The 18,694-nt window shown below is 27.3% G+C and overlaps 1 protein-coding gene across 1 annotated transcript; it reads left to right on the top strand.

Moving 5' to 3' along the window:
• Window positions 1–1,207: 1,207 nt before the first annotated feature.
• LOC100803025 (fatty-acid-binding protein 2) lies at window positions 1,208–6,418 on the top strand. The gene is made up of 10 exons (XM_003549294.5): window positions 1,208–1,941; window positions 2,611–2,833; window positions 4,232–4,307; window positions 4,435–4,537; window positions 4,636–4,704; window positions 5,099–5,135; window positions 5,229–5,303; window positions 5,390–5,441; window positions 5,585–5,629; window positions 5,739–6,418. The coding sequence occupies exons 1-10, from the start codon at window positions 1,478–1,480 to the stop codon at window positions 5,834–5,836; spliced, it is 1,242 nt and encodes a 413-aa protein (XP_003549342.1). The 5' UTR covers window positions 1,208–1,477; the 3' UTR covers window positions 5,837–6,418.
• Window positions 6,419–18,694: the final 12,276 nt, after the last annotated feature.

The following is an 18,694-nucleotide window of genomic DNA, read 5'->3' as shown; positions in this document are numbered from 1 at the left end:
TGCTGAATTTTTAATAAAATAATTTTATTTCGGTTATTGACACTTTTTTTAGTTTATGATAAATTAGAAAATTTTGTTTTAATCTCAACTAATTATAAATGAAAAAAATTAATGAAAAATAAATATAATTAATATTTTATTAGAGATTTAACGTAAAATAAAAATTTATTAGAAAGTAAATGTAAAAATTAAATATTTATTAAGAATTAACAACATATTTAAGTTTAATATATTTAAATAATAAAATGATTATTTAATTTTATTTATGTTTCAAAATCATTATAAAACGTATATCTTTGTTTTCTTAATTGTTTTCCAAGTGGGGGAAGAAAAAAACAAATTAATGGAACATATTCATACGGAATGGGAAAAGGGTGTTCGTATTCTCTTGTGGTACTCGGGTTTCGCAGAAATCGGTGTTAGGTTCAGTTCAGGAAAAGGATGTAAAGAATGCACACGACACCGCCGCAAGTCAAATATCTATTTTTATAAAATTTCAAATTTAAATTTTCTTATTTTTTAAATAGATATTTTCTATATCTATTTCACATACTATCTTCATGATTGATTAGAAAATTCCTCTTTCAATTATCTTAAAATATGATAAATTTATCAATCGGAGTGATACTAATAATACCATTTTTCATTACATTCATAAAAAAATTGTTATATTTTCAAAATCTATCTTGTATTTTTTTATACCGAAAAACTAGCTTATATATTAAAATGTATAAATCAGGTAACAATGAATTGTGTTTATATAGTAAAATAATTGGTTTTTATAATAATTATTTTACAATTGAAAATGATAAAGTTTTTCTTTACTGAAAAAAGTATTAAGTTATATATTAGTTTTTCTTTTATTTTAAAGTCAAAGACTTATAATTATTTTTCTATAGTAAAATAAATCAAAACTTCTAAATAATAATAAAAAAAAAACCTCAATGAATTAAGTTCCATTATCAGGGAGTATCCGGAAGCACCCAACCGATCTTAACCGACGCCGCTAATTGCCATCACACGTGATAAAAAAAGATTCCGAAGGTCATAAAAGTCATTAACTCGCTTTCATAGTCATTTTATGTCCAAAACGGTGGGCCATCGAGACTTCTGAGTCGTCAAACGCACACGACGTGATCAAAAAGTGCCTCCACAATTTTTCCATTTTCACTTTTACCCTCAAAAGATTATTTTTGAATTGAATCCTCTTTGACCCTTTCCCTGTCCAAAGCATATTCCCCTCTCTTCTTTAATTCCCTTTTCCTTTCCCTTTCTCTTCTCAACAACAATAACATCGCCAATATTCACGTCGCGATTCGCGAAAACCCGAAAAGCTTAATCGCTTCGTGTTCAGTTCTCCGATCCAAACAGAACCTTATTATTATCATTCCCCTTTCCGTTTTCTCGTTCTCCTTTCAGTTTCAGCGAGAAAACGAAAACGAAAACGCGCTTCGTTCGATCGCGTGCGTGCGTCGCAATGAACAACGATTTCGTTTGGCTTCCTTCGCTGTATTCCGATCCGGAACTATTCACCTATCTGGAGCCATTCGTGTTCCGCAGTTCTCCGAGCTCGCATTTCCTGCAATCGATGGCGAACAATTCCAGAAGCTTCGCGCTCGAGGAGGCGTTCGGACACGTGTCGCGGTTCGCCGGCGCGTTGCTGTTCTGGCTCTCGCGCGCGTCGAGTTCCAATTTGGCGCGTTCGCTGCGCGGTTCTTCTCCGCCGCTTCGGTTCGGTAGCGTGCAGGTTAAGGCTGTGTCGACGAATGTGCGCGTGTTCGGGTTTCCGTTCGGATTGAAGAGGAAATCGTCGTTTGCGAGTGTGAGGTTGGGGAAGATTTCTAGTTTGGCGATGAGGATGATTTGGAGAGAAGCGAAGAGGCTTCGCTCGTTCCCTGTTCTGTCGCTGGCGGCTGCGTTGGTTCCACCGTTTCAAAACTTGTATGTGCCACACTCTGAAAAGAAAACTTGAGATGTTGATTTGATTGAGTTTTTGTGATATGTTTGGATGTGAAATGATGAGATTGGCGAGTTGAATAGAACGGAATTGAATAAAATTAGAATTGAATAGAATGAAATCAAATACAGTTAGAATTTAATTAGAATGTACTAATGCCTAATAGTGTAATGTCTTTTTGTTACTCTAATCCAATTACACCTTATTATGAATGGTAAATTTGCTGATTTCTATGATAACTACCTTAAAAGTCGTATCTGACTCCTCGGGCTGGTTGTCACTATCTCTGATAGGTCGATGATGACACTTGCATGGAAATTAAACTCAGAATCATTAAATCATTGTTTGAATATTTTAGGCTTATATAATGGATAGAATGATAGTGGTTCCATTCCTACATTCCCAAATTAGGTGAGAGAAAAATGAGTGTGTTGGATTGAACGCAATTTAAAAGAGAATATCATATTCCATTGTGCTTTTTTCAACTTAGAGAAATTTAAACAATGGAAATTGGCCTCATTACATCTGCATTTCATTACATTTACATTCCCTTAGATTTCGTCACTTTTCACCAATTCAACCTTAGTTTGGTTTGTATGTGTCATTTTCTTTCTTGATTTTGTGACATTTTTTTTTTTAAATTTTACATATAGGTCATCAAATGTACTATCTAGCCCGTTGCAGAATCCTGATGTGCAAATGTTTGGAGCCATGGACCAAGTGCCTAAGGAGGTTGAATGCCAAGGATGTGCATTCCTACCGTGTCTTGAGTTGAACCAGGCAAAACCTGCAGTGGAGCCTAAGACTGGTATTGAATTTCCTTTGGTTCTAGACAATATATTCACTGGAGAGAAGAATTATGACTTCAACTCTGAGGTTAATATTTTATTTGCAAAATTATTTTCTGGTTCTTTTAGGCATTCTGCTCTTTGTATGAATGATTTTTATGCTCCATGCAGCTGTTTTGGAGTTTTAGTTAAGATTCTGTTGCTAGATTCTTTGCATGATTAATGTCTAGTAGTTAAAGCTGGCTATCAAATAATCATAGTTGATTAGAAATTTAGCTAGCCTTTTTTTGGTGCATTGAACTTTGGCTAGCTAGTGTGTTGGAGTGGTTTACCACGCAACAAGATGTACATATAGAGAGGATATAGTTTCTAGTGGGTGGTATAGAGAACAATGGAGGCACCCAACGCAAATATTTGGTAGGATAGCTTAGGGGCCTGAGATCAATGTCTATGGAATAGTTAGGAGCGCCAATTTTTCGTAGTGAATGTTTTTATGGAAGATTGTTCCTGAAAATACTTATAAGAGGGGATGATATGAAGTAGAAGATGTGAATCAAATACTTGAGTGACTGGTACCAAAATGCAACTATTTCTGTAATCATAATTGGCTAACAAGAAAGAAATCTGAAATTGAATGACGATTTTTTTCATTTTTTTTGTATTAATTGAAGTTGATAACCCCTAGAACTTTTAGTAGGACTTTCTTTAGGGCTATTCTTATTCCTGTATCTCAATGGTTTACGACCCAATCAAAATGAATTTTGCTAGAATTATTATAAGGGAAATTGAACTGAAAATTTTATTTTTGAAATGAGTTTCATTTGTGTTAATGTTAGATCTACTGCCAGAGTTATCATTGGTCAGTGGTCACCAATCACTTGGCATTGGGGCTCCATAGACCACCAAATGATACTAAACAATCCCAAATGCAAGTCATGAATCAGAAATAGGACAATATTTGAAATAGAATTTTGAGAACTATTGAAATTGATTCGATGGAAGTAAGAGACTGAGGGAAAAGGAAGGAAACATTTGAATATATTTTCTGAGGAAATAAAAAGACGCAGAAAGAAAAAAAAAAAGAAGAAAAGGATGAACAATGGAGAGGACAGAGGTTTCAGAGAGAAAGAGAATTGAAAGAAGAAACTGAAATTTACTGAATCACAAATTGATTTGTTATTCAGGAAATAACTGATTACCAACCAAGTTCCAGTAAGTCAAACTCAACATGAACCATATGTGGTGACTTATGGGATAGGTAATTGGGTATATGAGAATAGTAAACTTGTTTCTCAATTCCTTGTGTCATATGTAGTTATCCAAGACTCATCATCGGTTGTGTGATCTGGTAACTTGTATTAGTTTCCACTTTCTAATTCCTTTTGAATTGAATTTATTGGCCTATTATGGTATTACCACTTGCTTTGGTTGAGATTCCATATTTACCTTTTGTTTTACATAAACTGATCAATTAAATTCGCTTCAGGTCCTGGTTGGAACAGGATCCAGAACCATGACAATTGTTAAAATCAAGTCACTGAAGGTCTATGCTTTTGGAGTTTGTAAGTTTTCTTGATTACTTAATTATTTTCTCCTTCCTTTTGAACAGACAAGAATTATTATTGATGCTTCTTGTGTAATATTATTAGCAAAAGTACCTGTTTTTGAGTTACACTTGGTCTTTGACAGATGTTCATCCATATTCCCTCTGTGAGAAATTGGGGCCGAAATATGCATCAATTTCTGCTGATGAATTGAATAACCATCATGACTTCTATAAGGATCTTCTCAGGTCTCAAACATCGTGTGTTCTTTTCTAATCTCTAAAATTTTATTGAGGGAAAGATTTCTCTTAATTTTGATGGAACTGTTGTGCTTTCTACATTGCAGGGAGGATATTAATATGACTGTTAGACTTGTTGTAAATTGCAGGGGCATGAAAATTAACAGCGTGAAGGAGTAAGTAATAATTTTATCTTCTGAGTTGTGCAATTTTTAAATTATTTTTTTAACAATTAGATTTGACATTCCTTCCCATTTTTTGGAAGATATCTTATCCTCTCCTGCTTGTTCTTTATTTCTTTTCTCTCTGATATACTTTATTTTTTTCTCTCAAAAAATATTTAATCTTAAATGTGCTGGTGTCTAGGCTTCAAGATTTAGTTAATTTAGATTTGACTCATTTGAGTAATTTTTGGAACAACTGGATGAAATTTATAAAAGAGTTGGTCTGGTGCTCATCTAATGCAGTGGTGCTACCTCAATATGAAGATATTAGGCAATACAATTGATTATAAAATTAAAATTGCAAAGCAACAGGCAACTGATTGTTTTTTGATATTTTTGGTTGCAGTGCTTTTGAAAAATCACTTCGAGCTCGATTAGTAAAGGTACACTACCTCTAGGAAAATGATTTTTGTGTTGTTTCTACACTGGATTAGTTCTAACTTCTTACACATCTTTTGAATCCCATTTTTGGTCAGACAAATCCATCCACGGACTTTAGCTGCCTAAAGACATTTGGTTCATACTTCACAGAGAATTTCTCAATTCCTTTGGTAATAATTTTTCAACATTTTTCTTTTCTGTTATACTAAATTGTTAATGATGTCAGGGTTACATTATATGTATTTTAATGTTGCAGGGAACGATAATTGAGTTCAAACGAACAGTTGATGGACGTCTGATCACTAAAAGTGAGTTATATTTTGCCAACATGTGTTTGACTTTTGAAACATGTCTATACCGTTTGCCTTAGGGCAGACAGGGATTAAACTCGTCATTTTGGTCTGTCTTCTCTGTGTGATGTTTGAACTGAGTGTGCATTTTACCTGTACAGTTAGTGGCAATCAGATAGGAAGTGTCCACTGCAAAGATTTGTGCCGTAAGTCATATTCTAACATATGTGCTTGCATTGCACCAATTCGAATTTTTGTATTTCTTTTGCCTGGAGTATGAAACTGAACTTGGTGATCTCATATTTCAACTTTCAGGGGCTTTCTTTGACATGTACATTGGAGATGTCCCTGTGTGTGAACAAACTAAAAAGGAGATTGGCATGAATGCTGCGAATATTATTAGGAAGTGCTAAAACAATTCATTTTCTATCCACTTGTCCTACTTTTAGAATGGACAATTGGACATGGATAGCATGGCAAATTGGCGTATACCCTTAACTTATAATAGAAGCAGTGGTTTCTTGAAATTGATTTCAACCTGCTTTTAAAATCATTCGCTGGCATTACTTCCCCAGGTGTGTCCTTTGAATCATAGAAGTCTTTAGGATAGCTTAAATTGGATTTTCATTGGAAAATTCTTTCTGTTCCTATTGACTATATCATTATATTCATCGCCTTGATGCCCCCCTATCCCTCATGTTAGATGTACTCATATTTTAGAGAATGAAAAGGAAAAAAAATGCAGATAAGAATGTTTGTGCCCGTTTGCTCAAGCAAATAAGTATTTGCTACCTTTTATATTCAGTATAGTAATGTGTTTAACTAGCATTTCTCGTTGATACAATCAGGAAATGCTATGCAAAGTAGGTTTAGATTCTATTGACTTGGCAGCATTTCTGGTTGGAGAATGTATGAAACTTTAAGCGTGTGTTTGGAGCGGTGTTTTTAACGCTCATGCTCCAATTTTTCACGTCAAAATTGTATAAGACTTAAAAGTTAAAGAGAGAAGCTTTGAACTGAACACAGATCACATTGGTGGTTGATGCGTAACTGTAGTGGACACATAACTAAACACATGGTAGATGTGTTGTCCTTTAAAAAAACGTGAGTGGTCTTCTTGAATTTCAATGTGATTGTTGTGTGATCCATATGTTGAATGTATAATTTGTCTTTTTATGTTTGTTGCATGGTAACCGATTCTTTTCTCCTTTTCTCTTTTTCCTAAAGTTGTAGGTCCACTAAGTTGTGTAGGTTGCCAAAAATGGATTTATGGTCCTCCAATGTATGTGTCTTGCATGTGCAATATAATTAAGATTTTTTTTACTTAGTAATATACTATAACTATGGACTGATGGTGATTAGTCATTGTTTAAAACTCTTGGTAACTCCTTTGCAAATAAATGGTACCTATTCAAATACACCATGGAGGTAACTTTGTTAAAGGAAAAGATATGCTTGATGTTTTTAGTATATTATGTATCAAACGTTTGTTAATTGCTAAAACAAGATGCAGACCTTATTAAGATGATGAATGTTTCTACTAAGAACCATGAGTACATTCATGTTTGTTACAAGCATCCTATTTATAAACCATAAGAGGTACAACGTGTTGAAGATATGTAAAAGGGAATAAATTAAATATAGAAAGAGTGGATTTAATGGATGATGAGGAACTAAATTATGTCAAAGGTGGTGGTTGCTTAAAGCAAGGAAGTCAATGAGTGAAAGGAATTAAACTTGGTGATAATACAAGAGGGAAAATTAGGAGTAATCATGAAGATAGTTGCCTCCTGCCTTTTCCAAGTTTTTCTCTGTACTCTTTTCGGATGTTTTTTTTACCTTCCCGGAAGTAAAAAAAAGGACTACATTCTAAAATGTAATTTTATATTTCGGATTGACCAAGGTAAAAATTGAGTGCAGGAAGCAATAGCCAATCATGAAATGGGTCAATCCAACCAACTTGAACTAAAACTAGATTGGATTCAACCTAAATGAATGAAACAAAAGTAATTAAGCTGGGTGTTGAGTTTAGGAATTTTGCATCCAACCTAACGTCAACCCAACCTGATGATAAAATATGACAAATGCTTAATATTTAGTTACTCTTAATCTTTAACTTTATTTATTTTCTTTTAAATCTAACTTTTGAGAAAGTTTTTTTCTTCAACTTTTTGTAATTTTTCTTCTTTATATTTTTTTCTCTAATTTACAAGTCTATTTTTCAGGTATTGCTTATTAATCATTATTTTTATTCCAAAAGTTAAATCATATTATATATTAAAAAATTCACCCCAAAAAATATATATTATATATATTTAAAATTTATAAATTTATGTCTTTAAATCAAATAATTTGACTTTTATTTATTTATATTATGTTATGTACTCAAATTAAGAAAAATAAATATATCCATGCAATTAAGTTAAATATTAAGAATCAATACAGTGGAAATTAAGACAATTAAGAATTAAGATGATAAAGGAGCTACTAAACACAAACCATGTGCTATTGTGCTAAAACGAAACAGAAAATATGAAAAAAAAGTCTTCATATTAAAAACTGTGAACTAAGATTTGTATTATCGGGATTAATACTTAAACCTTTCAATAGTGAGTAATACATTGCAAAAAAAAAAAATCTATCATACAATCATTAAATTAGAAAATATTTATTATAAATATTTAAGAATTTTTACACTATAGATTAAATATTCTTTTGTAAATATTTTTTAAAAATTATTTACTAATTTATGTTTATTTTATTTATTAATTACAATTTTAATCATCTTTATTACTATTTTTTTTTACTGTAAGATTTGTGATTGATTACGGTGTAAATATAAATAATATCTTATATGGAACTAATAACTCAATTAATTACGACGTACGAGTGATAAAGAAGTTAAAATCTGAGCTTGGGCTTTAACTTAAGATGAAGGCAACTGGGTGCCCAAAGTAACACCCTAAAATGAATGGTTCATTTTGGGCTTCAAAACATAAACCCAATTGGCCTGGATTCGAACTTTTTGTTTCAATTTAGACCTAAATATTCGTAAATGGCGCAGATAAAATTAGTGGTCCATGATAGAGTTTAACAACAATAAGAAAACAAAAACTTTATTCATGCAGCAGACATTGTAAAATTACAAGAGTGAAAAGGATTGGAAAAAAATCAAGTAAACATTTTTTTATTGGTATTTTGAAAGAAAAAAAATGAATAATCTCCATGTCATCCTTTTGAAATTGTAAAATTTCAAAAAATATAACCATCTAAAGAACTAAATAAAAAAATAGAATAAATTACATTAGCCTTAAGGTTTTTCTATATTGCATACAATATTCCTCTTTCTCTTATTCCTAAATTAATCCCACTAGTTGTTTAAAAAATATATATTTCTTAAATTGTTTGAAAAATATTATATCATGTATTCCTATAAAGGTTAAGAAAATAGGAGAGTCGTATGCAATCTAATCTGAAAATTTCAAGTGCCAGTATAATTTATTCTAAAATATAATTTTTCGTTCATCTTATTTTTTTGCTCTATTTCTTTCAAAATTTTCTTCAATATTTTTTTTCTCCCGTATAGGTATTGAAAAAGCATACTTTTATTTATCAACAACGGTTGATATAAATAGTAGTGACTTGTGTTTTTGAATTCAGTGGTTCAGAATAAAATTAAAAAAAATATATAAAAAGAATAAAATTAAATCAATTTTAAAAATAAGAAAAAGAAAAATTAATTTAACCAAATATATATTCAAACTTGAAAGGTTGAAGGGTTGAAATTGAAACAGGGATGCAGGTGAACGACCAACAAAAGGTCATTACCACCAACACGCGTTAGAAATGACGTGTAATATTGTAATGCGATAAGTTGAAACTTGAAAGTGTGTTTGTTTCCTCTGCCCACGTTCCTATCACATTCTTCTAACTCCTTCCTTTCATCACAAAAAAATATTAGATAAAAAAATGAAAAAGACATTTGTAATTTAATATGATCCTCTTAAAACTAGACTACAACGTGAACAAGGACATTGTGATAATGTTTTTTATTGGTACAATTTGTTGTTTTTTTAGGCTGGTAAAATTTGTAATAAACATAACTATATACAGTCGTCTTAACAGAAAAAATTAACTTTCTTCATCATTGCCTCAATATTACTCTAATAAAATGATAATATATGATTACATAAAACATAAAATGTTTTCAAACTTTTTTCTTCCTTCCTGATAAGTAAGTATTTCTATGAGACTGATCCTTAAAAAAAAACGTAAAAATCATCAAAGTGAAAAAAATGTTTTTAAACTTACATAACATTAAAATGAGTTTAATTTTATGTAATGGTATATGCTTTTTTGGAGGTAGTATATGTTAAAAATATGAATTTTTATAATCTAAAGCGAACATTTATCATGTACATTTTCTATGCATAAATTTTAAAGCAATTACTACAAAGGTTAAATAATTTATTATATATAATAATTTATAATTAAATAACAATCTATTTTTTTACATTCTAATTACATTTTATTAAGATCACTTTTCTTAGAAAAAAAATCTTAAATACACTTCAAAGGAGAAAAGATGTTACTCTCTCCATTTCATTATAATTATATACATAAGTTGTTTTAACTTATAAACCAATCAAGAAAAATTAATAAATAAATAAAAGAGAATAACAAATTTATAAAATTAATCTTAACACCATTAATTCATTATTGACTCTCTACTATTTTTATATTATTAGTTTTTTTATTCTCATTTTCAATTAACTGTATTCAACTTTTATTTTTAAAAAATAAAAATAAAAAGACATGAAATATCTCTTTTCCCCTAATAAAGATGAAGATGATAATTATATTTTATTAGATTCCTTCTTCTAAAAAAATTTAACAAACTAATAATTAATATTTATGGATAATTTTTTATATTAAATTAGTATTTTCTAGTGGGAGTGGATCCAACATGATTAAAGGGAAGGAGGGTTGGAAGCAGCAAGAATTAGAGAAAGATGATGATGATGCCATGATGGTATGGTATGGAATGGCGAGAGGAGCCATAAAATGGTGAATGTGGGGCCCACTTAAGTTTTGTTATTGCGGATAAGCTTCAGCAGAATATGAAGACCCTATCCTCATTCCCACGTCATGGCATCCAACGTTGTACTTCTGCATTCCACAAATCACAAAAAACAATATAAAATTAAATGTGACTTAGTTAGTCACACAATATTAGATTGGAAAATTTCGGACATGCTTCCCAAGCAAGAATTTCCTTATTTTAGAATGAATAGATTCTCTTCGTCATTTTCTTTTTCTCCCTTTTCTTTTCATTTTAAATTTTCATTTTCTAGTACTAATGAATGAGATTTGTTTCCAGGGAATTTTCTTCCACCAAGAATACTCAAATTATCTTCCTTTAGGGATTATTTTTGTTATTCGTTTATGATATACATTGTTTGTATTTGCAAATTATTGTGAAGCTTTGCATGTGTTTTGATCTTAGAATTATTCAATCCTGTTAGCTTTAGCCATGTACTTATATATATATATATATATATATATATATATATATATATATATATATATATATATATATATATCTCCAAAGGTATTTATTTATTATAAATTTTAATTATATAAAAATTAAACATTTATTTTATGTATTGCATAGACTAAAATACTAGTTTTAGGGCCCTTAATTTTCAGTTAAAATTAGTCTTTGCCCCCATATTTTAAAAACGATGGTTTTAATTCTCACATTTTTAATAATTGGTGAACTTTGTCTCTCTTTATGAAACTTAGAATACTAAATGAGGAATGGGAAATTCATCAATTATAGAAAATATGATGGCTAAAATTATTATTACTTTTTTTTAATATAGGAACTAAGACTGATTTTAACAAAACAAAAATGAAAAATATAAAACACATTTTATCCTTGATTTAGATATACAAAATAAAATGGGGATTCAATTATTGGTAATGTAATATATTTCATCCTTGTTGTCGCCAATATACACCCAAAAATTATGACAATGAGATTTGAATTTAAAACTTCGGGCAAATTATCCTAAGCTCTGCACCCTATATCAATCGTGTTTTTTTAATTTTTTTTATTTTACTTTCCAAACTTATAATAATTTAATTTTTATTTAAATTCTTTTAAATTAATTTTCTTTGTATATCATATATAAAATAAAAAATGAATTCAAATATTTATTATTTTATTTACATATAATAAATTTATATATAATTGTGGTAATATAATTTGATTTATAAAAAATACTAGCATATCTAATAAATGAATATTATATAAAAATATTTATGTCTTTTCCTTTTTATTAACATATTATACAAAAAAAATAGTAACATATTGTTGAACTTACACTTGAGAAAATATTATATTTATTTATAAAAATATTGAATGTAATTTTAAAAATAAAAAAATTCATGACAAAGAAGAAAAAGAAAAAAAATAGAAGATCATTCAAATTTGTTTTTTTTTCATGTTAAAAAAAAATACTTTCAGACATTCTATTCCCAGTGATGTATCTTACACATGACCTTTTCACTTTCTATTCTCATGTAAATAGGTGGAAATATTGTATTCCCATGAAAATAGTAGTTATTGTAAAAAATAACTTCACACTTTCACTGCATTCTTTTTTAAAAAAAAATTGAAATAAGTTTTAAAATATTCCAAGGAATGGTGAGTAGTTACCAAACATGTTGATGTGTTCTTTAAAAAAAAAAAAACAAAACATGTTAAAACATGTTTATGGAAATAATATTCTCAATGAATAGTATACTTACAAATGTCATTCAGAAAAAATAATTTAAGTGGTGAAACAATCGTGTATATATTTTTTTATCAATAAGAATTAAACATTAGAGGTTTATAACATTCACATATCTTATTCAACCATTGATTAGACCACATATCATTTTAAAAACATTGTTATTATTATCAATTATTATTATATAATTTTAATACTAATTTTGTATAATATAAAAAATAAAAATATGTTTAATTAATTAAAATTTTGTCTGTGTATTGTAACTTATTCATGATTTTCATTCTTTTAATTTTTAAAAACTCATTTTGGAGAGAATATTTAAAAACATAATAAACCCTTTCTTTTTTGGTTTGAAATTTTTAGTTTAAATAATTGAAAAATAAAGACTAAATATGAACAATTAAAATTAAGGAATTAAGATCACACGCGTGCTGAAATATTATAACTTATAGCTAACTATGAGAGGGGAAAAAAACATCAAGGTACACACATCTAACGATATGTAATAATGAAAAGAAAACTGTCCTATAACTTAAAGAAAACTTGTGTTTCACCAAAAAAAAATTATGCTCTGGATAAATGATAAAAGAAAAAAACACTTTCGAGGCACATATCCAACAATATTAATATGTAATGGTGGAAGAAAAAAAAAAACTGTCTCACATGTATAAATTATGCTCTGCATTTAGCAGCCAGATTCCTCGTGGTGTTCTTAATGGGCAACCATTCAGTTGTTAGATGTTAAGATTTTATTTACAAAAAAATCTTTTTTGAACTCAATAAAAAAGATCCTTAGAGCTCAATTAATTTGAATTAAACTAAGGAAATTCATTATGGTTAATTTTTTGGCTTAATTGCAAATTCATTATTTAATAAATGTTCAAAAAATTTCTTAAGAATAGTTAGTTTCTTTTTCACTTGAACTAACACATGTCAATCTCAAAGATTTGATCGTTTATCTTTTTTTTTTAAAGAAAATAATTTTAGTTAATTAAAATGTTTGTTTAAAAATTATAATAATTATTCTTTAAAAGAAATATAATAATTATATGAGTTTTTTTTTAAAAAAATTCAAACACATTTTTTCAATTTTAGTATTTATTTAAAAGTGGAAAGCAAATAAATTATAAAAATAAAAATATATATCATAACCCTTTTAGTTAGTAAATGGACCTAATATGTTTCTTTCATGCTATACCTTTCATAATGTTTCTTTCGTGTTATTGCACCAAAGCAGCCACTTTTGAACATAGTATATGACTATATTATTGTGTTATTGATAAAAATTCTAAGGTGTTTTTTTATTAGAGCATTATTGCAATTACAATATTAAAAATATTAAAATAACAAATAATAACAATAAGTTATATAAATATATACCATTAAGCGTGAATAAACTAGTATATGATTATTTTAGTTTAATCAATAATTTTGTATTTTAAATATATATCAATGTTAATTACTCAAAAGACAAATTTTTACCCATATAAGATTTTTATCAAACACAAACAAGATTTTCTCTCATATATAAAATACATATGCATATCTCAAACAAACAAAAAGATGTATAAATATAATTTAATGAAATACACAACAAAATGATATACATCTAGACAATTCTTCTTCCGAAAGCAACTAATAATTTTATTTGGGAGTATATAACTAATAATTTATTATGACCCTTATCTAATTACTTTTTTTTTCTTTTTTTGCTGAGAGTTATCTCATTATTCTCTTCCTATACAAGATCACCTACTCCAGGCACCATACGTACTTATCTCATTATTTCCCCAAACAACATCAAATCGGAGCTATCAAAATAAGGATTCAGATTGTCTAAGTTTGTAAATAACTGCACAAATATTTAAACAAAAAAATGTATTATTTTATAATAAAATTAAAATTACAATAAAACTGAAAATAAAATGAGAAGCAAGAATTGCACCTCATTCACTTAATTTTATGAGTATATGTGATTTTTTCCGTCAAAATAATAACTTTAATACAGTACCATATTTTTTTTTCCTTAAAATTCATAACTCTTAAGATTCATTTATCCTCAAAAGAATGAAAAATTACTATTTTCAATGGACTTTTTTTTTTCGTGAAGCTAGCTACGACTTATACTTCACTTTTCCTGTAGATCTTAATATAACTAGCAAAAAAGAAAAGACACGAAACATGCTGCTTAACGTTTTACGATTTTCCTGTAAAAAATAAAATTTTACGATTATATGGTAAAATTTATTAAATTATTTATCGCATTATATAGATTGAAACTTTGGTTATTAAAGTGAAAAAAAAATATAACAATTTATCTGAATATCGAATTCTTATTTTTTTAATCAATTTGAACCAGTCTATTATGTTGTAATTCTATTTCTGATTTGGATGGCTGATCAAACCCATTAGAACCTTCATTTAGTCACACAACCATATAAAATGGTTATATAAATTGTATTGTTCTTTTTATAAATCCATAGAATCCACAGAACCATGATAAATAAACTATTGATGATACGGAATGTGACAATAAAATAGAGCGGAATCGCCCTAAAAAAAACAAAGACTTTTTTTTTTGAAGAAAAAAAATTAAAATTAAAATATTTTTTTAGTTCCTGAATTTAGGAAATTTACTTTATTTAGTTCCTGAAATTAAAAAATATTTTTTAATCCCTAAATTTTGAAAAATTATTTTTTAGTCTCTAATATAATAAATTGATATTTTATGTGGGATTTTAGTATTTTATGAAAGTGTTAAAAAGCAAATTTAAAATGAACAAGTATTATGATTTAATTTGAAAAATCAATCCACTTTTTTTGTCAAATTGGTTTCAACAACTTTTAAAATAAGTATAAAAATTAGTTTTTAGTATCAAAATTAATTTTAAACATGTCTTAGTTATTGTTTATCTATGAATTTGAGGTGTATTTTTTTTAGTCCTTAAAATTTAAAATAAATTTTAATAAATTGTTCTTTTTAGTTTCTGACATAATAAATTAATACTTCGTGACGATTTTTAATTGTCATAAATTAATTTTTATTTTTTAGCTACTTGATTTTATACTTTAAAACTATTACACAAAAAGCTAAAAAAAACGTTACAAAGTATTAAAACTGCATGTTGATTTATTAAGTTAGGAATTAAAAAAAAAGTAATTTATCAAAATTCAAGAACTAGTTTTTTTAAAATTTTAGAGACTAAAAAAACACTCAACTTTAGGGACTAAAATAATAATTAATTCAAAAAATAAATAAACTAAAGAAGTTGGTCTATGTTGTTTATGCATGGCAATTGCTTAGTCCGAGTAAAATGTTGGTTTGAGAATGTAATTATCACCCCTTTACACGTCTCAAAATCAAAATTCCAGGTGTGTAATACAAGATGATTATCAATAAATCTCGTTATATGATTGATATTAAATTTAATTCCCTCAATTTAAGTTTCAAGAGTTTAAATCTTGTACATGAAAAAAAAAATACAATTGATAGGAAAGAATCTCATCTAAAGGTAATCAATAACAAAAAAATAGATTTACAATTTATTCTCACAATCTTATAACTTATAGTTAGAATATAATCAATTATTGTAATAATTAAATATTTTAATATAGTAACAATAATAAATTAAATAATAAAGTTAATCACATGTTTTATTATTAAATTTATCTTTTATTTTTTAGATTCTTATTATCTTTTAATTTTTATATATTATTTAAATTCAAATACTTAATATATGATTTGTTTTTTTACTAGTAAGAAAGTAGACAGAGGAACTATGAAAGAGACACCTAGGGTTTATGATTTGGAGCTAACAAAAGGAGGACAAGCTTCCCAAGTAATGAGAGCATCAGTTGTCGAAGACCAAAGGTTTATGATCGCTGACATAAGATGTAAACCAGTAATTAAAGTCCTTCGTAATCAGATTCAAAGCAACAAGAGAATCTGATTCACAATCAACATTTCGGTAACCCATGTTCCAAGTCAGCTCCAAGCCCTTTGTGGATTTCTATGAAGCTCGATACTCTAACATTTGAAGTCAATCCACATTAACCAGAAAAACCTCCAAGCCAAGATCCTCATGAGTCACGAACTAAACCGTCAAAACCTAATGGTCCCATCAACATTGAGCTTCACCTGCTTTAAAAATATATAAATTAATAAAATTTAGGAAAACTGTAAAATGAGTTTTTCTGAATTTCCTCAACGCGATAGACTTGTAGTGTTTTTTTTTATGACAAATAAGAATTAATACTACCCCCACAAAATTATGTTATTCTACACCTAGCTAGTGTGAGAGAGGGGAAAAAAATTATAGGTATTGTTGGTGATATGATGTGATAAGAAGAGATATATAAAATAAATTGAAAAGTATTATGAGATGTTTTAAAAAATTAGGTATTTAAATATCATGACCGGTAATAAATGAAGTTAACTAAAACATATAAAGTAACATTTACTTTGTATCAACCATTTAGAAATTATATAATATAAAAAAAATATTAATCTTTATCAAAATATAACATTCTTGTGCTTATAGTTATATGTAATTACTAAAATTAAGGATTCAACCACCTATTAATTTGTGTGAGGTTGTTTTAGTTTAGTCAATGATATCAAATTTAAGTTTAGATATGCAACTACGTTAACTATTTTAAAGAATAACTTTGTTGTTTATAATGATTACATTTTTTATAATAATTTCATTCGATTCAAACATCAAAAGTAAGGATACATGTTATCTAAACAAAAATAAAATAAAATAAAATTAAGGATTAAATTGTCTCATAAATAATGTTAGATAAATTCAATTAAGGATTTCTCTACTAGAAATTAAAGCATTCCTGACAAATTTTTTGTTATTATTGGTAATTTTTATCACTAATACTCATGTCACTAAAAATTTACCGATCATTTATTAAAAATTACATGTAAATTGTTTTGTCACTAATTGTTAAGTTTTTTTGTATGGCAGTCTCCACCTTCTGAGTTGTCTCGGCTTTTGTAAGCAGATGCCATGGCTGTCTTGTTTACTAGGCTCTAGTTTTGCTTGGTCCTGTTTCTTTGTTGTTATTTTCCCACTTATAAAAAAAATAGATAAGTTATTTACAATTAATAATATTATTTTTTAGACACGTAATATTCATTAACTCTAGTGATTGACTTTACGTTACTACCTTAAATTGTAATTAAAAATTATCTAAAATCTTACAATACATTTCATAAAGTTAATTATCTATTTTATGTAGAATATACTTAGTGTAATATTAATTTGTTTTGACAGAATGTAATATTAATTTTTAAACAGATATGATTTTCTTAATACCTCATAAAGGTGAAACACTAAACATAGACACTACTTATCTTATCAATGTCTTAACATAACCCATCATTCGTAAGTAATTTACAATCATATCATAAAAATCTTTTAAAATTAGTGATTTAATTACCTTCATTTTAAAATCAAACGAATCTTTTCCGACTCAGCTTATATGAACTGAAAAGGGACCGGACTCATTTACAGCTCAATAAGAAAATGCAGACAAAATATTTTTAAATTCTTTAGCTAATAAAACTTTTAAATTGAGTGTATAAATATACCTACTTAATTACACTTTTGATATGTAATTTTGTAGATTTGACCGTCTGTATTTTAATTATGCGAATTTGGTTCAAATATTGTAATTTTAGTGTTTTATTATATTTTATCATTTTTATGTTAAATATTTAATAAATTCTACTCAAATTAACTAATGTTTCAGTGTCTTTGTACTGTAACAATAAGAGACTTAACCAACACACATAAATGATAACTATTTGTGTTTTTTTAATGAAATAAATCATATTAAAAAGATAAATACTTATCTTACATGTATTTATGGTTTTCAATAAAAATTAATTACTACTTTTAATGAATAAATATTTTGTACCAATATTACCATCAATAAAAAAGTAAAAGACCTAAAAATATATAAAATATGACATGATAGGATATGCCGATACAATAATATATGTTATAATATGTTGTTTTTGTGCCAATAAGATGGGATAATATTATCTTGTTGTTTATTCTATTAAGTTACTCTAATGTATTTCTTATATGGAATGGAGTCAAGTTAAGATCAACAAAATAAGATAAGCTCTTTTATCCTCTTTCTCTCTATATAGTATAATAGTATCAATATTATATATGATATATATAACAAATAGTATTACATTAATTTATACAACATATATATAATGATATATATTATATTTTTTTAATTGCTTTTTGTCTTATATATAATAATAATTATAAAAAAAATTATATGATTTATTTATAATTTAAGAAAAGTAATCGCATAAACAAAATATAAATTTGGTCTAATTTAATTAAATTATATTTTTCACAATTTTTTGAAAATAAATTAAAAGTTATTTTTTTTCAAAAATTATGTAATTTTAATGAAACAATTACTTTTTATTTCAAC

Source organism: Glycine max, chromosome 17 (genome assembly GCF_000004515.6).
Source record: "Glycine max cultivar Williams 82 chromosome 17, Glycine_max_v4.0, whole genome shotgun sequence".
NCBI lineage: Eukaryota > Viridiplantae > Streptophyta > Magnoliopsida > Fabales > Fabaceae > Glycine > Glycine max.
Note: the sequence above shows the minus strand (reverse complement) of the source record. Positions and strands in the feature narration are given on the sequence as shown.

Excerpts from the sequence above, each read along its gene's own strand:
- LOC100803025 (XM_003549294.5), top strand. The coding sequence starts at position 1,478 with ATGAACAACGATTTCGTTTGGCTTCCTTCGCTGTATTCCGATCCGGAA. Across the intron at positions 5,136-5,228 it reads TTCGAGCTCGATTAGTAAAG|ACAAATCCATCCACGGACTT; the intron begins GTACACTACCTC and ends ATTTTTGGTCAG. Across the intron at positions 5,442-5,584 it reads TGGACGTCTGATCACTAAAA|TTAGTGGCAATCAGATAGGA; the intron begins GTGAGTTATATT and ends TTACCTGTACAG.